The sequence below is a fragment of the Colias philodice genome, chromosome 8, assembly GCF_061535455.1.
Source record: "Colias philodice isolate Cphi_HAF_F1 chromosome 8, ilColPhil1 Martin Lab GWU primary, whole genome shotgun sequence".
NCBI lineage: Eukaryota > Metazoa > Arthropoda > Insecta > Lepidoptera > Pieridae > Colias > Colias philodice.
The window spans coordinates 3,984,011-4,007,520 of record NC_143093.1 but is presented as its reverse complement, the minus strand read 5'-3'; the positions used below and the strand labels follow the sequence as shown (position 1 = coordinate 4,007,520).

The 23,510-nt window shown below is 34.9% G+C and overlaps 2 protein-coding genes and 1 long non-coding RNA gene across 3 annotated transcripts in view; 1 reads left to right on the top strand and 2 right to left on the bottom strand.

Annotated features, from left to right (window-relative positions):
- Window positions 1-186: 186 nt before the first annotated feature.
- LOC149486438 (uncharacterized) lies at window positions 187-1,047 on the bottom strand. The gene is made up of 2 exons (XR_016315957.1): window positions 681-1,047; window positions 187-427 (listed from the first exon to the last, which is right to left on the bottom strand). It is a non-coding gene; the product is annotated as an uncharacterized LOC149486438 (long non-coding RNA).
- Window positions 1,048-2,152: 1,105 nt separating this feature from the next.
- On the top strand, window positions 2,153-9,877 carry LOC149486437 (WD repeat-containing protein 3). The gene is made up of 16 exons (XM_089698062.1): window positions 2,153-2,387; window positions 2,505-2,714; window positions 3,095-3,292; window positions 3,697-3,870; window positions 4,210-4,406; window positions 4,599-4,819; window positions 4,977-5,097; window positions 5,375-5,576; window positions 5,871-5,960; window positions 6,042-6,179; window positions 6,485-6,754; window positions 7,160-7,324; window positions 7,820-7,885; window positions 8,969-9,126; window positions 9,243-9,465; window positions 9,709-9,877. The coding sequence occupies exons 1-16, from the start codon at window positions 2,217-2,219 to the stop codon at window positions 9,871-9,873; spliced, it is 2,769 nt and encodes a 922-aa protein (XP_089554188.1). The 5' UTR covers window positions 2,153-2,216; the 3' UTR covers window positions 9,874-9,877.
- Window positions 9,878-17,569: 7,692 nt separating this feature from the next.
- The window catches only part of LOC149486435 (uncharacterized), a 32,462-nt gene continuing 26,521 nt past the window's right edge, over window positions 17,570-23,510 (bottom strand). Inside the window, exons 6-9 of the mRNA XM_089698071.1 lie at window positions 23,064-23,204; window positions 22,380-22,647; window positions 21,532-21,746; window positions 17,570-21,253 (exon numbers count right to left, since the gene is read on the bottom strand). Of these exons, the coding sequence (XP_089554197.1) occupies window positions 21,173-21,253; window positions 21,532-21,746; window positions 22,380-22,647; window positions 23,064-23,204 (705 nt within the window). The 3' untranslated portion in view covers window positions 17,570-21,172. The remainder of the gene's footprint in view (window positions 21,254-21,531; window positions 21,747-22,379; window positions 22,648-23,063; window positions 23,205-23,510) is intronic.

Here is a 23,510-nt window from a genome sequence, read left to right as displayed (position 1 = left end):
TATATCATTATCATAATCCCATATAAAAATGTGTATGTAATGATAATGTAGATGAAAACTCGATTGTTCATTATTTTTTATAAAATAAAATAAAAAAAATAAAAGAATGTTTATTTTCGTAAGTATTAACAGATACACACGTTAATTATATTGACCGACCCGCGAACGCGCAAAAAAAAAACGAAATTTACTTAATAATAATTTATTGTAATAAAAAAATTACATTTAAATTATCTCTAACTTAATTAACTACGTCCCTCCGGTTCAATGTTGGAAGTTGGAACCAAGAGTGTCCATTGTCTTCGGCGGGGCAGCGTCGCGGTGGTGGTGATTGCCGTAATACTTTCTAACCTTCGGTTTTGGTTTCCAATCTGTTCATCCTGTAGCTACAATCCAAATTTGTCGTAAATTATCCGGTTCAGGAAAACTGGAACAAGCCATTGAATATTTCAGATATTTAATTAAATACACACTGCAGAATATATATTATTATTTCCCATAATAGTGGGTAACAATTTGTAGAAAAGTTGGCAACACAAAATTTTTTAGGTTAAAATTTATAATTGTTATTTTTGTGGTTTTTAAACAATGTATTCAAGTCAACAGCACGTGATACACAATATATTAACACGCTGAAATATCATGAAGGCCTATAAACTGATAAAGAGTTGTATACTTACGAGTGAAAAGACAATCCAGGCATTTTCGTTCCACTATCACTTTAATACCCTTTAACGCTACACCGCACCATGGTATTATTTTATAAGGTATTAACAGTAAGTCTAAATCATTAAAAACCAAACATACCATGAATTACGTAACTTAGAACATGTAAAAACTATATTTTTAGGGAAGACGATAGTTAGCTCATTAGCTGTCAAACTTTGTTTAGCAAAGTAGGTTTCTTTTCTTGAAAAAAGTGGCACGCTGGGTGAAACAAAAAATTTTATCGTTCTTTCTCATTTCTTTACACAACACCGGCATAAGTTGCTCTTTTTCTTGTGTGAATGCGACATAAACTATCAATTTGTCTATTGGTTTCTCTGTCTACGGAATAGACAAATCTAAATATTAATATTACAAGCTTAAAAATATTTTAGGATCGAAAGCATATAATTAATAATTATTGGTAAAATAAATACACGATATTGAAATAGATATAAATAAACACAAATAAGACAACTTTTAAAAATAGATATTATAGCTACTCGATGAGTACTCAATTTTCCACACAATTTTCTATCCTGGAATGTTGTTTTGCTTGTCCAATAAAACATTCCAAGACAGGTAAGAATAACAATGATGATTCATAACCGTTTTTTATTTCTGATAATATTTTATATACATAGTATGGAGATTGTCTCATAAATTGTATTAATGCGCGCGGTTATTTAAATTAAATGATTGATTGATTGTTGATTGATTGATCTAAGGATTGATCTATGATGTCTAAGGCACCCGTTACACGCTCAATCCAGATCACGATCCAAGTCAGGTGACGGATTGACGAATCTTTATGTGGATCGTCGCGACATTAGATGGTCAATCCAGATCATATCAGTCCACTGTTCGACATTGTCAAATGCACACGCATTCACAACCACTAAATAGATCTGAATAAGAACAAATCTTGTGCAGCAATAATTATTGCCTGTTATTTGAAAAAACGCGTGAAGAGGAAACGCTGGGTTAAACCGTGGCTACTAAAAAGGAACATCTATACACATTCGAACTTGTTAGATGAAATTTTATAGTACGGAAGAGGAAGAGGATTACGCAAATTATTACAGGATGAAGGAGGCATGTTTTGATCATCTGTTAAAAATGGTTACACCTGTGTGTTGTCGTCCCATACCATCGCGCTCCGAACGCAGACTGACGTAATTTGACAGCATGTTACATTACACGATCAATCTGGATCTCGATCAGAGGATCGAGATCGTTGATTTCTAAAAATCTAGATATTTTCTGATCAGTTTTTACGATCCGTCAATCAAATACATTACACAGTCAATCTGGATTGAGATCAATGATCATGATCAAGGATCACATTCTAGATTGAGCGTGTAACGGGTGCCTATGTTACCAAACTTGACTTTGACACAGTTGTATTTACTGTCAACGTGACTGTCAATTTTGTCAATGTCAAAATTCAAAACAATGTGGGCATTGTGATTGTGTTTAATTTTTGGTTATTCTTCGTAAAATATAAAAAAATGGGGTTAACGAAACAATATTTACGTTATGCTCCTAGTGGAACGTTTAATGTGGTCGCTAGTTCTGATTGCAACAGCATACATGTAACTCTTAATGGAATATCTGGAAGATACATAGCAGTTGGTGCATGTGAGCATGTTATTATTTGGGATATGCGATTAGGGGAAAAGGTAATTTATCGTTTGTATTTAGAAAAACATTAATTCATTCAAGGCTTCTCTGATCTATTTCGCTTCTTTGTGATTTTATTTACCCTTCAAAAGAACTGTAAAATATTGTTTTAACAGGCACAAGTTATAACTGGGGAAAAAGAAATAGTAACTCAAATTGCTGCAAGTCCAACGGGTAATCATATGGCTGTGGGCTACAATGATGGTAATATAAATGTGTACGACCTGACAAATAATGAGTTGGTTTGTGTGTTTGCGGGACACAAATCAGCTGTAACATGCCTTCAATATGATGAACAAGGGCATAGAATCGTTTCTGGTTCAAAAGTAAGTATAATTAAAAATATTTACATCATTGAAATTGATATTTTTGGTTTTATGGCATTCAAATGCTTTATAAATATAAATTTATATTTACATCATATCAAAACTGATATATTTCTTTTATATTTTGTTCTTAAGACCGTATCATTATCATTAATTATTTTGCAGCTCAATTTAAACATTTCTAAACCACTCAGTAGATGGGCAGGTCAATAAATTATATAGATTGAATATTTAAAAGCAAAAATAATAATTGAAGAGACTCAATTGTTCCTACAATTGAGTCTCTTCAATTATTATTTTTGCTAGACACAATTTCAATCAATGTTACTTAAAAAATATAAAAGTATATACATATAAACAATATATAATTGTGATTACAGGATACAGAAGTTATATTATGGGATGTGGTAGCCGAGACAGGTATAGCTAGATTCAGTGGGCACAAGGGTGTTATAACGAGCGCCCTTTTCATTAATGGTAAGAATTGTATCGTCAGCTCTTCAAAAGATACCTTTGTGAAGTTCTGGGACATTGAAACTAAGCATTGCTTCAAGACACTTGGTGGACATCAGATGGAGGTATGATTTATTGACATTAATTCTAATCTAAAGCCATAAAGGCTTTAATATCTTTCTAAATGTATTTGAAACTAAATAAAAAAGTTTTTTAGAGCTACAATTTAATTTGTTTGATTTTCTTATTATCCATACTAATATTATAAATGTGAAAGTAACTCTGTCTGTCTGTCTGTTACTCAATCACGCCTAAACTACTGAACCAATTTTCATGAAATTTGGTATGGAGATATTTTGATACCCGAGAAGGGACATAGGCTACTTTTTATCCCGGGGAAATGACGCAATCCCGGAAATCCTACGGGAACGGGAACTATGCGGGATTTTCTTTGACTGCGCGGGCGAAGCCGCGGGCGAAAACCTAGTCATTAATAAATTTGTTATACTATATTCATTTTCCTTATTAGGTGTGGTCTGCAGTTCTAATAAAAGAAGAAAGGTACCTTGTAACTGGTACAATGGATCAAGAGTTAAGAGTGTGGAAACTTGTATGGACTGATAAAGTTAAGGAAGAGGATAAGATCACTCAGCAACTTGAGATTGTGAAGCTGGAAGATGGCGACTCTGCTGAAGATAGCTCTGTAAGAGTAAAGCATGTGTATAATTGCTTATGAGTAATGATTGTAATATATTTCAGGCACGGGGCACATGCACAAAGAAACTTTAATAAAAAATAACATTTATTTAAATTATCCATATTAATTTTGTTTGCAAACTTGCCACATTTAATGAAAGATTAGGGAAAATTAATTTATTTTTGTTGTTCATGCCATTTTAATAGAATTATTAAACACTAACAGTATTATCCAGCTAACAACTCCTTAAAAAAAGGGAAAAGTGTCCAACCTTATGTGTCAAATATTAAAACTTAGTATCTTTCAGTATAAAATTCTATGATATTTCAAATTTTATTATTCTAGGTATTACAATGTCATCAAGTGGGTACACTAGTGCGAGGTGGTAAAGGTCGCGTAGTCGGTCTCGCGACAGACCTCGGACAAACGGTACTCGCATGTTTTGGAACGGATTCCCTGTTAGAATTGTTCGCATTTTGTACTGATGACGAAGCTAAGGCGCGAATGACGAAACGAATAAAGAAGCAACGAAAGAAACTTGCGTAAGTACTTTTTCATTGTCATGCAAACTTTAATCTAATCTATAACTCGAAAAAATCTTGGTTGCCAATTTTTATGTATTTTTTTCAATATTCATCTCCTTATTATAAAAACATCCCAAGTTTTTTTTTAATATCATACTGGCACTATTTAATTTATCACCTTCTAATCATGTAAAAAATCCTTATCTACAGGAAACAAGCAGAAACGCAAGAAGAGTCAGAAGACATAATAGAAGTGTCAGAAATATTAACATTATCAGATGAAGTAAAAAGGTTGCCTTCTATGAAACTATCTGGTAAATTGAAGTCTACGACACTCTTATTAGGAATGAGCGGCGAATTGAGAGTAGGAGCTACTCTAGCTTCTAATTGTGTTGAGTTGCATAGTTTGGATATAAATGGTTCAAATGAGGGTAGGTGTAACTTTTATTACAGTGTTATTTTTATCGACTTTATATTGTGAAACTTCCATGCTTACAATTATACTGTGTATCTTTGAAATTAATAAAACTATTTTTTAATAGATAATTATGCAAAAATCAGTAATTAATATTGTGTTTTTTTTTTCAGTAAAATGCCTAAAACAAATCACATTACCTGGTCATCAAAAGGAGCCTAGATGTGTAGCAATGAGCTCAGATAATTTAGCTATATTATCAGCTTCTGCTGACTCCATCAAATTGTGGAATAGGTAATACATATTATAATTCTTAATACTTTTATTTGTGTTTGTTTTTTGCTTTAGAAAAAAACACATTTTTCAAATGTATGTAACATTGTTTTCATAAATTCCTAGCAATATATTGTTTTACTTTGTCATAGTCACGCTTAAGCGTTATGGGTATTGAAGCATGATGTTAAAAATTTACACATATAGATGACATAAATATCGTCGATCAAAATTTATTTAGCAAATTCTCATATATGTATATTAAAATTTATTTTAAACTTTTCCTTTAAACTTCCAGGAACAGCCAATCCTGCCTCCGCACAGTCCCCGTGCCGACCGGGCGGCCGGTTTGCGCATGCTTCGCTCCCGGCGACCGTCACGCGCTCGTGGGGTGTGTGGACGGAGCACTACTGCTGGTTGATGTGGCCTCTGGTACGGTGTTGGAGCAGGTGCCGGCGCATGAGGGGGGATGCAATGCGGTCGGATTGACACCTGATATGGTGGGTAGATGAAAAAAAAGATTGGATCAGATAAGAAAATATTCCCAAGATTAGCTGAATAGGATACAAGCGCTACTAAAATCAATATAACCTAGATGTTTTTTCATGAAAAGTCTGGAATCTAAATACCTATAAGTACAACAAAATTTATTAAAATATGCATGTGATAGATTTAAAATATCTCGTCATAGTATGTTTATCCTGTTTCGATTTCTAAAATCAAATAAAAGAAGTATTGATGATTTATGTACATAAGCATAAGTATGAATTAGGTGAAATCTATTAATCTTACAGCGTGGCTGTTATTCTGGAGGTGCTGACAAAACTGTGAAACTATGGCAATTTGAACTCATTGATGATCCAACCGGTGAATCCAAAGCTAAGGTAAACTTTTATATGGAAATCGTAAATTATACATATTATAGGTAATAGATATAAGCATTAATCACATTTGTCATTTTATAGGTGTTGTCTCTGCTCCATACAAGAACACTGGAATTAGAAGAAAATGTAACAGCAGTCAGAATAAGCCCCAATAATAAATTTATTGCTGTTGCTCTACTGGACTCAACTGTTAAGATATTCTTCCTTGATACTTTCAAAGTAAGTAAGCACGAAGAACGTGTAAGAAATATTCTAAAAATAAATTTAAAATAAAAATAATAGACAATTTTTTTCAGACAGTTTTTTCAAACTAAAGATGTTTGTCTTTTTTCACTGCTGTGTGAAAAATGACTGAAAATAAAGTTATTATATTTCCATTTAATAAATATTTTTTTTCTTTGATTATTGCAGAAAGTAATGATCCATTAGTACAACAAAATCTGAATACATTGTTAACAATTTGAAATTTCTTCCTACCCCCAAAACAATAATTAACTATTTTAAGGCATTTTTTTTTATTTCAGTTTTACCTATCCCTCTATGGGCACAAACTGCCCGTACTCTCCCTGGACATAAGCTACGACTCCAACATAATAGCCACAGGCTCCGCAGATAGGAACGTCAAGATCTGGGGTATGGACTTCGGGGACTGCCACAAGTCGATATTCGCTCACAACGACTCGGTCACAGCGCTGCAGTTTGTGCCGAGCACACATTACTTCTTTACGGGCTCGAGAGATGGCAAAGTGAAACAGTGGGATGGGGACTCGTATGATAATATTATAACGCTGAATGTGAGTATAGTTTTGTTAAAATTTTCAGTTTTGTTGTTTTATTATATTTGTTTGTTAGTTGTTAACTTACTTGAACTGTCTGAATATTAGCAGCATAAAATGTTTGCCTTTGACACATACATGTAAAAGTTCTCAACTGACTTGTATTGATCTAATTGTTCTTACTGCGAATCAGAACTCAAAAACGCCTAGACAGATATTAACGGTAATTTTCATTGAATTTGTTACTGTTAAAAATTGAAAATCTAAAAATAATGAAGTCGGTTAAAAATAGCCGTCCAGATAGATCCGGGATCATCAGCTAATAAATAAATAAGTGATTAATAAAAGAAATCAAATAATTCTATTCATCAACAAATAAAAGTGTAATAAAGAAAAGTTTAATCTAAATAAACATTCGTTCAGGGCCACGCAGGCGAGTGTTACGGTGTGTCGGTTGGTGCGGGCGGTTTGCACGCAGTGTCGTGCGGTGCGGACCGTGCGTTACGGCTGTTCTCACGGACAGACGAACCGCTTGTGTTGGGGGATACTGATGAAGCGGAGGAGGGACTGGCTACTGGGGAACAGCATGTGAGTATATACTACAAATATAGTGAAAAACATATAGAAACTATGTGTATTTCCTTGTGTAAAGATTCTGTTTTAAAAAATATACCTAAGTACACATTACACACGCTAAGACTTCCGTTGTTTTGGAAACAATGTTTATTTGCAGTATTGACCAAAATAAATATAAATTGTTTTTCGTATAAAGACAGATACGCTTTATGGATGAAAAAATAGATCACTATGTGCTGCGGTTACTGTAAAAGAGGCACAGAATGAAAGCCATGTTTTGGCTCTAATGAAAATACTAACAACGCGTTAGGGCAATTAAGAAATGTCACAATGCGTTGTGATAATAAATTATTTTTTTTTACCTTTCTTCAATAAAGATTTTTTCATAAAAAAAATATTCATAAGAATCGCACTATTCAGTACAAAAGCTTGTAATGATGTTGTTTGAATTTATTTTTATTTTCATATCCATTAACATTTTAATTATATTGTAATATTTTTATACAGGCCCCTATCCCAGGTCTTCCAGGCATCAACATACCCACAAAGAAAACTATAGGCGCCGAGAAAGCAGTAAGTATCATAATAAACTTTTGTATTGGAAAATAAAATAGTCATGTAAAAAAGGAAATAAATATCAATTCTTGTCATGAACGCCATCAAAAGAATTCAACAATAATTACTTAAATAGACGTCAGTCACCATAATTATAGGAGTTATTTAACACAATTCCTAGATAAAATTCTATCGGTAATCAATTATTGCATTTTTTGTTTAGTCATCTCAGACGCATTATAGTGATTTATTATCACATTGTTCCACTTACAGCTTTTCCTCAATTTATTAATTTCTGTCACTTATTCCGTATTTCGTGAAATCTTTTGTTTCTAAATAATTGCTTAATTATTAATTGCAAACCAAGTACATAATAAAATTTTCTGCAAACTGAAGGGGACAGCCTGAGTCATGACATCATTATTAGGTATGTCGTGACCATATCGTAGATTTGCTCACTTCATGAAATGATTGATCATTTTATGAAATGGTCGCATTTCATGATGTGGCCAACTTAGTTTGACCAGATCGTTAAATCGTCAATGTTTCACGATTTTGTCATCCACATTTGGTCAGATCGTATAAATTATAGGCGAAAAACGAGATCTTATCATTGATATTCTCAAACCACATCATGATGTGGCCAATAGGCATTCAACCATTACATGAAATGCGACCATTTCATGAAATGTTCGATCATTTCATGAAGTGAGCAAATATGGCCGTGATATGGCCATGACAGGTACATATACAAAAATTTGTTGCATGCTTTTCAAATTCCTATACAAAAGTACTGAAATTTTGGTGTCATATCTTTCGCATTTTCTTTTCGCTCTTGGTCAGCGTTTTGGATTATAGTACCTAGTTTATATCTTTATTTCTATGTCAATATTAGCTGTTGCTTGTTGATGAATATTCGTAATTGACCGAACAATAAACGACTAGACTCACAATCACACTCAAGAAACTCTGTCTCAAGCAGATTTTTGTAATAAGCTGTACTTTGAATAATAATTCGACGATATTTCAAAAAGTTACTGTGATGTATTTTTAGTACGTCAATGCTATTCGCCTATAATTACGTAAAACAATATTATTCAGGCTGATTCAATCCTGGAATGTCTGTCTATTGGCGCGGAGTTCCAGCGCGAAGTGAACGCGACTCGCGCGCCGGTACAGCCGCCCGTGCTCATGGCGGCCTACAACTGCAACACCTCTGAGGACTTCCTGCTCGAGACCGTTAGGAGAATACGGTCTAGGTAAGGATTACTTATCGGATTTAATGATAATCAATTGTTTCATAGATTCATATATTGTGTATTAGGTCATTTTTGATAATTTTTGGGAGTTTTAAAGTGTTATTTTGTTGTTTCAGTGATCTAGAAGAAGCGCTGCTCCTGCTGCCGTTCAACTCGGCGTGCGAGATAGTGAAGATGCTGCCGACGCTGCTGGAGCGCGGCGACCACAGCGAGCTGGCGTGCCGCCTCGCCGCGCGGCTGCTGCGCCTGCACCACGCGCCGCTCGCCGCCACCGCCGCGCTCACCAAGCCCCTCATACAGATACAGGCCAAGGCGAACCTGCGCCTGAGCGAGCTAAGGGTGAGTCGTCCATATTCAGCTTTGAATTTTAATTAGAATTTTTGGAAATCGGTCCAATAAGTTTTTGAGATCAACACATTCAAAGAAAACAAACTTCACCATTGTTATTTGCATAGATTTATATTTTTAAATTTACAAAATTCTGTAATATTTTTACCGTTTCTTTACGATATTTCCTTACCCCAACTTCTTAATTTCGAAACTTCACCTACAAATTATAAAATTTAATATTTATTTCATCAGGACATGGTTGGATACAACCTACACGCATTACAATGGCTCCGTCGCGACGCAGAAGCGCGCGAGGAGGAGCAGCTGTTCGCGAGCGCGGGCGAGACGCGCAAACAGCGCGAGCGGAACACGCGGCGCCGGCACGCGCTCAAGCGACCTATTGTTACTGTTACTTGAATAAATGCTTATTTGCTATTGAGTTGTTTCATTTCTGATGTGACCTATTGTGTTTGAGTATGATTAAACGATTAAATTTATTAAATTTTTTAGTAATACTATGGAACTCAATTCTAAAATCTGTTTAAAACCTACACGGAAAGTGTTAATTTATTTTTATTGATCGATCGGGATGCGTTTGCAATCTCGGCTGATGGAGATATACTTCTCTAGGCGCTATCGTACTCTATGGTTGAAAAGTCCCAGCTTAAATTTATAAAGAAAAGAATGCCATAAAACCAAAAATATCAGGTCCTAGGATACAGATATAATACATAATTTTAAATACATACATATTAATCACTACCTATCAAGTTTGAAGTTGGACAACCGTAATGTAAGAATGAATTACGTATATTTTTATAATGTAAGATACACAAATTATTATAACTAGTATGAAGACACTTCTTCATACTAGTTATAATAATTTGTGTTAACTAGTTATAATATTTGTGTTAACTAGTTATAATATTTTGTGTTAACTATCTGTATAAATTACTATCTCGGTGGTATCCGGATAAAGGAGGACGCGTCAAATTGGGCCTGCAACTTGGGTTAAGACCAATACACACGAAATATTGTTTTTGTGATAGATCATTATTCATTACACATACCCTCTAACGAAAAAAATAAAATAAAAAATAAATCAACCGGGTTCTTGTACAGTCAAGGCAAAAAGTTTTATTAATTTGGCTATTATTTTGCGCACAATAACGGTGTTTTTAATTCGAGTTTAGTAAATATAAACCTAAATGTCACTGGAATGACTGAGTTTAACCAGAAAGAACGTCTAACTATGTTGAATAAACACGATATAGGTACCTGTTACAAAACATAATATAAGTGTATTTCGGTTATTAAACACTTGACCGTAATTTGAAGCTTACTTCATTGAGAAGGTACCTAGCTTTTTCCGCCTATTTTGCCCTCTCTTTCCGTTGTATATATGCTATCTCTCTCGCACACCTCTCCACCAGGTGGCGGGGCGCACGATAATGTGCGGGCGCTGGATGTTTTTTCATTGGCGTCTAGCTTCCGCCGCGAGAAGGTTGTCTACAAGACTACAACCTTGGTGCTATTAAGTATTAAGTATTGCTTAAAGCAAGTGCTAAAAGTGTTAAAAAGTGTATCCCGTCGGATCGGTACAGTGAGTTATTTTTACATCTATTCTAATAATATTTTACTTAAAAATGAGTAAAAATCTTTAAAGTCAACGGTATAATCGTTGGACTTTATTTAAAATGCTGAGGTTTTTAATGAATCCTTCAGCAATAGTTTATTTTTCAATATGCTTAAATACTTAATAGCATGAATAAAGATATTTAAAATTAACGATACAACCGTTACATTTTACTTGAAATAGTAACTTTTCTTTTGAAATATTTCATTATGCAATATGTACTAATTAATATTTGAATTTTTAATACTGTGAGTAAAGCTATTTTAACGGTGTTACCGTTCGGCTTTACTCGAATCGTTAATATTACTTTTGTGATTATTTGATATTACTAGATATATCAAATACCCTCTCTTGTATATAGATATTTTTAATATTTTATTTCATTTTTAATAATGTGTTTTTATTACAAGGGTACAAGTGAATTTTTCGTGGAAAAATTACAATTAATACTTAGTATGGATATGAGCCAACTCAAAGCTTTACAGGCATACAATCCATTGCTACGACTTTATTACATTGTCGTTATCGCTAGGAACGGTTCGGAATTCCTATCATAGTTTATTACTAAAAATTATCGAACGAGATGAGTCAGCTCCAAGAAGTCACGACATGTCAGAACACGTTGTGATATTATTTTATAAATCGTACGGGAGTTACCGCTCAACTGAATAATGATGGAATTCGCTCATGTATAGTAGATACGTACCATGAATGTACCACACATTCAAAACTATCCGTAGTCTATACGTGTCCTTTTATGAGTATTATTCTGATCCGTTTTTATGTGAAAATAGACATATTACACACGGCTAATTTGATTGAAAATTACGTTTCCTATGTTTCAAATGATGCAACTTTTTTGTTTAAACGAGTAAGTACCAAAATTTTACAATTAAATTCTTTGGTTTACTGAACTTGTGCTGAAAGGGTTACCGTATAATAATTATCGAGATACCTTAATATAAATTAGATTTAGATACATTTATTTCAAAGGATTTACAATTCACTTCTAACGTTTTAGAATAATATTATAAACTTGTACACCTTGACAAAAAGTAAAAAATTGCGGGTGAGTGGAGATTATTTTGTTCAATTAAATATAACGTCCTACGACGGTATGGTTGCGTTCGTAAGGAATGTTAACGGATATAAAGCAACTAAATGTTACATCGATTGCATGAACAAAAATAAATATGAATCGAAGTTCATTTTAAAATTTAGTGAATTGATTTGAATTATGAATTTATTAAATAGTTAGTTCTTTTTTATATAAACATAATAATTAATTACCATTGTCAAATCAATTCTTATTAATTCATCCTGGACAGTTGTCGCTAACATTGGAAAATAAGTTAAAGGACCTTGTTAATTGCTATATTATTTAAATGATTATTTACTGCTAATTTTGGATTAGCACTAAGGTGTATTCTTGCTCGAAGCAGAATACATAAATGTGGCCACTACTCTTCGCAGGGGTTAGCCAGGTCAAATCCACCCTCGCAGGGTGTCTCTTAAGCATTTTTTGGCAGGCCCTACTTATTTCTAGTTACAAACATCCCTCGCGCAGCTGTCGCTCGCAGGGAAATGGTGCAAATATATATCGGCCCTCGCGGGGCTTTGATTACAACCGTCCCTCACGGAAAAGATGGTGCAAATATATATCAGCCCTCGCGGGGCTTTGATTACAACCGTCCCTCACGGAGAAATGGTGCAAATATATATCAGCCCTCGCGGGGCTTTGACTACAACAGTACCTCACGGAGACATGGTGCAAATATATATCAGCCCTCGCGGGGCTTTGATGGCGATTGGTGCAAATATAAAAAGGATTGATCATTAAAATGATCATAGATATTTGTTTTCGTCAACGAGGACCCACGAAAGAAGTTTTGGATATGACCGTATCGGATCTTCACTCTTCTAAGGTAGGTAGAAAGAGGTTTTGAAATCTTCTTCACAGTGGGCAGTATAGTAATATGACCTAATAAATACAATAAAGGTTAGAGACGTCAAATAATGGGCGCATGAAATTGATACTTCGTATCCTAAAAGTTTACGCTTCAGGAATCAGGAAACCACCATTGGTTTACCAATTATGGAAATTGGAATTGAACAAATCGTATTTACCAATGTAAAGCCTATTCACAACAAAGGAAGGCGAGTCGGATCAAATATCATCTCGCAGATGATTTGTGGCGGTGGTTTCGAGGATTGTCACCAAGCCTTGTGTCAACGGTATGTTTGGTATCGTCATTCAATGGCACTAGCCTACCAATTTTCATATAAAAACATCGGAAGAGATTTTTTTTAATCGCAAAGCGATTGAATGTAACAAATGACGATTGATTCAAAATCAAATTTCAAATTTCAAATTTCAAACGATTGATTACGTATATTTGACCTCTCATAGGCCTATTTTAGTTGCCCGGTCTTGTAGGCAATTTATTTGACTCGTTTTTCAACCCATTTGACCTCATTATTGCACCCATGAGATTTTTTCTTCAGGGCTCAAACAATAAATCGCTGAGGGATTAGGATAATCGTTTGTTAGACAAGTTTCTTGTCATCCCACCAGGATTATTATATTGTATAATAAAGTTATATACCTACAACTATTTACGTAAAACGTTTAAGTACTCAACGAATACTGAGAATACTGACTGTTGAGTTACATAGGATAGAGGATAAATAACGGAAAGTCAATTTATCCAAACAAAAGCCTCTTATTATTAGATATTACTTGGAACCCCTACCCCAACGAGAAAGCTCTGCCAAATGACTGTTCATTTCTTTGCTTTGAGGGGGGGGGGGGGCAATAAATGAAATGCAGTAGGTACAGACTATACGGCTTTTAAAATATAAGTCTGGTAAGCGAACTAAACTTTGCTAGTTTAGTTCTTGCTATATCGCTGTCCGTGGCTGCCTCGCGTGTTTACGGATGAATAAAGTAATGTCCTGTCTTCGCATCCACAGCTAACTGTCCTATACTGTCATAATCTTAACACAGATTCATTGGACATAGCTCCCCACGAGCTCTGTTCTTCATTTTTGCACTCGCACAACTGTGGACAACACGAGAGCAATGCCTGCATTGGTAGCAGTTACAATCAAGGGCTAGCAAGGTAGGCTAGCCATATTACGGATGTTGGAACAACCGACTATATTTAGGGCAATTTGCTTTGTCCAGTGTAACGTTTAGACTGTCGTAGCATTCCTACGGAACAAAGATGGGATCAGATCTGCATCCTTAATGAAGTTAATCGAAAGGAGATACTTTCAGACGACGATAGTATTCAAAATCCACCATATTCCTGAGCGTAATAATGCATAGTTAAGCTTATAATCTCTCTTGCCATTATCCTGCAGCAGAATTCCTTGGCGATAATTTGTTCTCGTAATGCTGGGGCCACACTAACGTCTAACGTCTAATGCCCTTTATCGCGATAATTATTCCGATAATTTTTAAGGCGTTAAGTGGGTGGCTACACTTGAACGGTCAACGTGAATGCCGATTGTTGGCGATAAAAACGGCGTTAATTTTACTAAAATTCTAGCAAGATGGACGTAGTGTGACCGCTTCATTGCGTTAATTCTCGCGATAAAGCTATCGCCTCGCCAAACGGCAATGTTAATGCCCATTATCGCGTTAATTAATGGCATTTCCCGTTAGTGTGGCCCCAGCATTAGAACGAGCGAGGTTGTTACGATAATATGAGAAATCCTGTCAGTTAGAGACCTGAACGACGCGATAGAGTACCGCTATTTCAGTAGTAGTAGCACCTAGAAGGGTGAAGGTATTCTGGAAAGCGGAACTGAAGGCCCGGTCAGCAGCACCAGCCACCTAATAGACAGTGTTCAGTGCTGCACCACTATAATCTGCAAAATGACTCTGACGGTATAAAAATGTGGAGTACATTTTCAAAATATCAAATGATATAGTTGGAATAAAAATCCAATTTGCCTCCGTCTACCCAAAAGACGTACGGAGTAGCTAGTAGTAGTTGGTTGAATTATAATAAGTATAGTTAAAATCCTTTATTACTGACTGGATAAATTTGGCTCTTTTCCTATCTGACGTTCATATAGCTGTTGACTGCCTAGTGTTATTCACAAACACTATTATAAATAAGTCACGTTATGTAGTCCCGAGACTTTCGGTATATAAGTTCTGATGTAAATCATAATTATATCTTAAAACTGAATTGATTAAAAGTAACGTACTTAGCTGTAGTAATTGCAGTTTTGGGACACAGATAAGCTCTTTATCATTTTAGTCTCTTGAGTTCAGTATATTTGTTTCCAGTACAGAGTTTATGACCTATCAGTTTTAAATAAATAATTCATGCATTGTACTGAAAGTACCAGCCATGTTTAGATTATGATTGCGACGTTGGCTCTAAAGTCTAAACATTAAAAGATACCGCACGGTTTAGTTGGATGTTAAAAATCTGTATTATAATAATTTAAACCGTTTACCTGTTTTGATATTTTATTGCCTTATTCAAGGGGTGACCTTACTTCTGACCCCAAAAGTAAGGACCAAGGTCTCTTCTTGTCCGCTTGTAGCAGGTTGGGTTAAAACTGTGTGAGTTGAGACATTTGGTAATTCTATGTTAAGATGATTCAATGATGCTTCTGCAGAGTTCTAATTGAATAAATAAAGGTTTGAGTTTGAGGTATTTTTGCCTCGTCGGGATCAGCTGTTGCTTCATTTTGTAAGTAACATCTAAATGCGTAATTGAAAGTCGTTACTGGCGCTTTCGCAGATTTACGCTAAAGATAGTGGAAATTGTAGTAACTTTAACTTTTCAAGCCCAAAAAGGTTAACTAAGGTACGCTTGAACCAATCTCATAAGTTCTAATACTTTTAATCATTATGATTAACTTTTTGGTTCTTATTTGATTAACTTTTCATCTGGGATTGTTAATATATTATATAATATAAAAATTTGTGTGATTTATTAGTAGGTATACTATCTGCACACCTTACTCTTTCAAATAAAGAAATAAGTAATTACTTATGTATTCAAATTCACATTGGCGTCACATTGTACACCAGGTGGGTAACAAACAGGTCTCAATGAAGTAAGCTTCAAATTACGGTCAAGTGTTTAATAGCTGTGTTTTACCTGAAAATAAAACACATATTAAATACTTACCTATATTTGAAGCTTACACTTAACGTCCACCTGTTGTGGATTTCGACTCAATGAAAAAACATCCAGCGCCCGCACATTATCGTGCGCCCCGCCACCTGGTGGAGAGGTGTGCGAGAGAGATAGCATATATACAACGGAAAGAGAGGGCAAAATAGGCGGAAAAAGCTAGGTACCTTCTCAATGAAGTAAGCTTCAAATATAGGTAAGTATTTAATATGTGTTTTATTTTCAGGTAAAACACAGCTATTAGAAGGCTTAAGATTACGTCTCTGTAAGTGAAAGTGAATTTGAGTTACATAAAGATATTGTCATTGTCTTATAACAGTTTTTAATTGCAAAAAATATTATACACAAAGAAATAAAACTTGATGTGACTACAAAAACCCGGTTGATTATTTATTTATATATATTTTCCCGTTATGTATGTGTGATCTATTATAAAAACAATATCTCATGTGTATTAGTATTGGTCCAACTCAAGTGTTCAGGCCCAACTTCTATAGTAAAATGCCCATTCTCCTTTGCCTATGTGGTCTAGTCAGACTATAATCTAATAATATTATCTATCAGGTTCACATTTTATCTCTGATTAAACTTTTTTTTAAATAGTAACAAAGTACAAATATCGTCTATTTTAAAAGGATGATTCTACTTTACTGTTCTGTGGATGATTCATATTTATAACAGTTGAAGGATGCGAAAGGCACATAAACGTCGAACATGTCTGAAAAAAATATGAACTGAATTGAATGCAATCAGCAATATTTTTATCTATTGTTGAAGATAGAGATTCAGAACTATACCTATCCTGGGTTTCAAACAATATTCATACCTAAATTTAATTTGAATCCGTTTAGTTATACGTTCAGTTTGACTAAACGCAGAAAATTTTTATGCGCGTTGAGAGTAAAATTTTAAGGTCACGCCATGGCAATACCTTCACATTATGGATTAAGGCGACGATTTTGGGTATCTTTGAATCTTGCCAAAGAAGTTTCACTTTTTACGTGTACTCGGTACACACGCTCTTTTTTTTATTCAGATAATGTTCATAGCGTCTTTATCGTCGATATTCCGATTCAGAAACATATCAACAGCTTAGATAAAGATACAGTATCAGTTTTTGTTCGAATATTGGTCTAATGGTAGTGAAATCGGTATCAGGATATTAAACCTTATCCATTTTAATTTTTTGATAAATATGTAAATACGATCTCTTGCGATAAAAACATTTTAATACCTTTTAGAAACTGGTTATACTGTCAACTCTGCTTACATGCAAAATTGGGAGAAGGGTAAAAATAAAAGAAAATTCATATAGCTGCTATAATTTATTTGTAAAAAAATATTCTACTCACTACATAGCCAATATATCAGTTAAATTTTTAATAATTTAAGTATCCATCCCTGCGTAAGTCACATTATTTATCATCTATACAACAATAATTAATGTTTCACAATGAGTATTCCGGTGAAATGTTCTCACGGTATAGTATACCGATAATTTATGCTGAAACTTACGATTAAACGTGATTTCAAACAACTTTATGGTCCATAAGCTTATTCAAAAAGTAGAGTATTTATACTATAATAATACCTCTTAATACGTAATTTGAGACAAGGTAATGTTAGTTTAACAGTATAGTTGAAATCTATCACGGAAGATCTTATTATTAGATTTTACATTGACTTGGAATTGAACAGTACTGCGGAGTTGGACTCGCAACTTGCAGGTTCTCACTTAAGAATAAAGAAGTAGAGAAAGCCCTAGTACTGACACCTGTCCCACAAGACGCGAGGCCAATCCCGCAGTACGAGAATTATTTTAATTGACAATTATTTTTATTAAATATTATGCAGAGTACTCTCTAACGAGACGTACGAACAATGCCCATTTCTACTTATCACAAATTTATTGCTTTTCGGGAAATACACACATTCTACAACTTATATCACATTTCGGTTACAATACTTTCAAGATTTACATCAAATGGAAAAAAATAATAATTTAAACAGAAGACGAAATTGAGTTCAGCTTTCAGTCTTTTGTGTTTGCAACGTGGATTATTGGATATCAAATTCAAGAGATTCATATAGCGCAGTGACGCTCTAAAATTAACTTCTTTATAAAGATTCGAGTATAGAAAATTTGAGCTAGCAAATAAACATGATATTATGCTTATAAATTGCTGATTTTTAGATGACATTATTGCATGTTTTAATCGCCATGTCATCTATTAATATAAAAAAATACAAAAATTAAATAACCTAGACAACGTCACCAATATTCGAAAGACTGTTACGGCACTTCATTAAAATTCAATATTTCAGCATAAATTATAATAACACGAAGCATAACTGGTACCCTGTACCGTCCTGTTCCTAACAATGGACAAACGTAATCACAAACACATGCTTGTTAGCTCGTAAGCGCACACGACACAACCGGTATGTTAGTAACTTAATAATATCATCAACACGTAAAACCAATATCCGTAAATTAACCTAAAAAAGTAATAAATAACCAATTGGAAGATCGACAGAAGATGCGCGTAAATAATAATAATAATCACTCGACGAATCAAATTACAACGCAATAATTGGGACGTTTTAAGACAACTAACCGCTATTACTAATACAAATGTACAGAATAATATAATGAATAAAAAAATAATACTGTATCACTACTGCGAGCAGCAATGTGGAGTGAAATTAAAACTGCTGTCATAATTAATATTACCACTGTTTTCAATTTACATTTAAAGTAATCCTACGACCTAATTCAAGCTTAACATAAATTCTTTTAAATATATATGTATAAAAAAACACGGAATACTTATAATTTCAATGCTGATCATGTTATAATAAATAGAGAGCTTTATAGCTGTTAGAGAGCGTTTTGATACATTTTTATTGTCAAAGAATCATTCAATTCACGTTTACGAAAGAGCGATACTTAGTACTACGAGAACTAACAATAATCCCAACGTCGAAGGATAAATAATCTCAAAATTTTAAAGCTTTTAAATACGATAAGTCGCACGTGAAATGTACGAAAGTATGAAACATAGCTGCAACAAAAATTACGTATATCATTGAAGAGTCGAGAAGCATGGTCTAGCTAAAATTATCACAATGTCTCATAGACTGATCTATTTACTGGCCCGTGGGGTTGATCGTTAAATAAATAAATTATAACTAAATTAAGTAGAGTTAAGTAAAGGACGGTGTTAAAAAAAAATAATAAATAGATACGAACAAAACAGCCCACTTCCGATAACACGTAAGTTAAATGCTTCAAGATTACAAAACTGACCACTTTGAGGTTATTCTCGTAAACATAATGCCTTGCGGTTTGGTTTTTATTTTATTAATAATATATTCGTTTCTTTCATTCAACTGGTTTCTTACACGTTTACAAGCTTTTAAAACATTGCCATAAAATGAAAAAAAAAAAAATGTAAATGTATCACTACTAAATTGGTATATTATAATTATTATTTAATTATTTATTGCTTCAGAAATTCTATACTTTGTAAATACGTTAAGGCGACATTCCGCATCTTAATTAAGGGGAGATTCAATATTATTGCTTCAACACCTCACTTCCCTAAACACTACTCGACAGATGTGAGAAATACTAACATTTCAAATACTGACCGAAATCTGGGCGAAAATAAATTAGATACGCGTGTAAAAAAAACCTATTTCTACGTAAGAAATAATAAATTTACAATATCTTAATACAAACTTAAAACTAAATGAATACTTGCTTCCTGCAATAGGTAACCGTAAATAATAATTTCATCGAATAAAAGAGAGCATTCAGGCAAGGCTTACAATCGCAGGGTTCGTTCATAACCCGTTGACAATATCACGAATATAATTCAAATAATCTCATTAAAATTTCAATGCAAAAATGCCTTTCGAACCTGGCAAATCTCCATAACTCATTGTATCACAATTAGGGGAAATTCGGGAATCCGTTCGTTACAATTACTTTTGTAATTAAATACAAGATGGCGCTTAAAGTCTCAACCTTTAACTCCTTACTCTTTAAGTAATCATTTCTTTTAAAGTCGGAGTTAAAATGAAAGCTCAAACGCCATTTAGTTTTCAATCACATGAAAATTTTCTTCAATAATTTCGCCTACATATCCTAGGCACTAGTGACGACACTCGTCTTTCAACGCCTTTACTTTCTGTCTTTATTAAAAAATAATGCCCTGCTTATAAGTAATACTTTTTTTATACAATTAAAAAAATCTCCAAGTTTTAAGACTTTTCAAGCTGCCCGGAAAATTCAATAAGTATGTACTTAAATTTGAATAGTATTGTTTATAAACTTGTTATAGTTAAAAATATAACATATTATTATATTTATGTACAAAAATATTTAATTCACTTTTACCACAGTATTTATTGCTTTGATTTGATAAGTAATTGAAGGTTCAAATTTAAGTACTTACCTGACACTAATATATTATGTGAAATTAATATTTTTATTATATTGTCTTGAGACACTGGCCTTAAATCACTACTGGTATAAAACGAATGGGAACATTTACATTTCATAAAAATATATACTCTTCCATATAAAAAACTCGTTCAAATAAAAAAGATTCAACATCAGATCTCCTAAAATAATTGTGTGTCTAGGCTATTTTTGGATTATTTTCAAACAGCGTCATTAGTTGTTACTATTGAAAACCAAAAGTAAAACGGTGTAATTTTTTAATAACGAAACTTTTATGAAGAATAATAAATGTCATCTTTCAAAACGCGGCTGTTTAAAAATATTCCAAATATAAACTATAATCGTTTGTCTATGGTATGAGTAACTGGCCGTTTGTACACGGGTGCATGTGTGAGTGTTGTTCGAAAATGGAATACGTTAAGTAAACGTGGATATCGTGTTAGGTCAATGCGTCTCTTCCGCGGCCACGTGACTCGCCACGAGGTTCAGCGGGGCTTCGTCGTAGTCCGGCATACCGCGGCCCATCTGTCGAAAAAAGACAAGTTTCAGTTAAAAAAACAAGATAGATATGCTACTAAAGATTTTTTTGTGTTATGTCTCCAATTAATTGTTGTGTTCAAAATGTCTTCGTTAGCTACATTATTCCTGAGTGAAATCCTACAGATTAATATAAACGCGAAAGTTTGTAAGAATTTATATATCGTACTCTTTCCGGCAAAATAAATGTATCGGTATGGATGACGAAGACGAGGGATCCAAATATTCATTTAATGCTAGAGACGATATTAATTTTATTTAGTGACCTGTGTCCGGTGCGCGGTGTGCGCGTGCAGCGCGGCCAGCAAGTGCGGCTGCAACTGGCGGCGCAGCGCACTCAGCACCGCCTCCTCCGCGCCCTCCCCCCCCGCACTAACCGCCGCGCCCCCCGCACTCCCGCTCACTGCACCCCCCGCCCCCGCGCCCGCTACCTCGCCTCCCTCGACACTGTCCACCGCACCTCCGCTGCCACCTCGCCGTCCTGCAATACATCACACAGGATTTTGTTCAATTATTCATATGCATACTGATTACATCTCTAAATTCAGAGACAGTTTAAACTGATGAATGCTTTGTAGTTAAATTATATTAGGCGATAGTGTAACTTGAATTATAAATAACCTTGGAATCTGCTTGTTCATCGTTAACGTAACAAATGACAGCCACATATTTATTCAAAGTTCTGAACATCGATTTAACAATGTTTGAACACCAATCAACCACACAATCGCTACAAAAGCGCACTGATGCAATAGAAAGTAGCGTGTACGTGTATTTTACATTATAACATTACAGCTACAAATCATCTACAAAACTCTTCCGCAAACTTCGCCTTAATTGAGCTTACTGTGGGACTAAGTCGATTTGTGTAATAATGTCCTATAATTAAAAAAAAAATTGTTGTCTGTAAAGTCGGTTTGCTGACGATAGTTGAACGTGACAACGTCCGATTGTGCTTCTTTGTCGCTCGTTCCGCGCTCTCGCTTGCACTTCAAGCCACATAGGGAACGCCTCAGAGCGAGGTAACGCCACATGAGTCATGTTTTTTCGTGCGTGCAGCCGAGGCTATCGAATTATAAGAAGTTGTCACGTCAAAAAAAAACACCAAACTCACTAGATCGCGCCGACTTGACTTCGTGCCGTGGCCGGCGGCGGCGCGTGTGTATGGTGTCGCGGCGCATGGCCGTGGGGCGCGGCACGCCGTGCAGCTTGTAGTACAGCCCGCACGCGTTGCACACCATCTCGCCGCGCGCGTCCCGCCGCCAGATGGTGGTCGTGTGCGTGCCGCAGTTGGTACAAGACAGTTCGACACGAGCACCCCCCGCTCCTGCCCCGGTACCCGCCCCGCCGGAACGCGCCGCGTTCGATGCTTCTGACGCTTCCTGTAATGTTATTAAAGTGAAAACTATTGCGAAATTAAGAACTATTTAGCAGGGGAACGTCTCAAGAGTTTGCCACACCGACATGTAATAATATGAAATTTCAAAAATTTGTTTTAAATACCTATAAGTTTTACTTTTTATACCTAACTGTAGAGACAGGCAAAGAATAAGAGTCCAAATAGATAATATACATAACTAACACACATCTATGGATTCATTTACATGAAACCCAGGTAAAAAATATTCTATTTGCTAATTAAGGCTTAATAACCTATACACAGTTTTTTTTTATCAGGTGTTATTATAAGGAAAAGTTCAGTTCAGTTCAGTGCGACAAATATTCACTATTATAGGATTATTTTTATCAAAAAAATTACTTTCCAATTAATTTAGGGTTTATCATTTCTGGAACTCACATTATCATTCGCGATCGGCCATGTGACGTGTTGCTCTTGCAGCGGCTGCGCGCGCGCGGGGCAGCTCTGTTTCCTGCGCGCCGTGCCGCCCGCCCCGCCCGCACCGGACCCGCCGCGACCGGGGCTCAGCCAGTCGCCGTTCTGTAATCGGTGGAGATGCATTTTTTGACGTGACAACGTCTTATAATTCGATAGAGCCGGTTGCATGCTAGAAAAAACATGACTCATGCGGCGTTACCTCGCTCTGAGGCGTTCCATAATATAAGGCTTGAAGTGCAAGCGAGAGCGTGGAACGAGCGACAAAGAAGCACAATCGGACGTTGTCACGTTCAACTATCGCCAGTAAACCGACTTTACAGACAAACAATTTTATTTTACTGTTTTTTTACTTGGGATTGCAATTGTTAACTAATTTTAATATTTTTTAGCCGCTTATCATTTTTATCA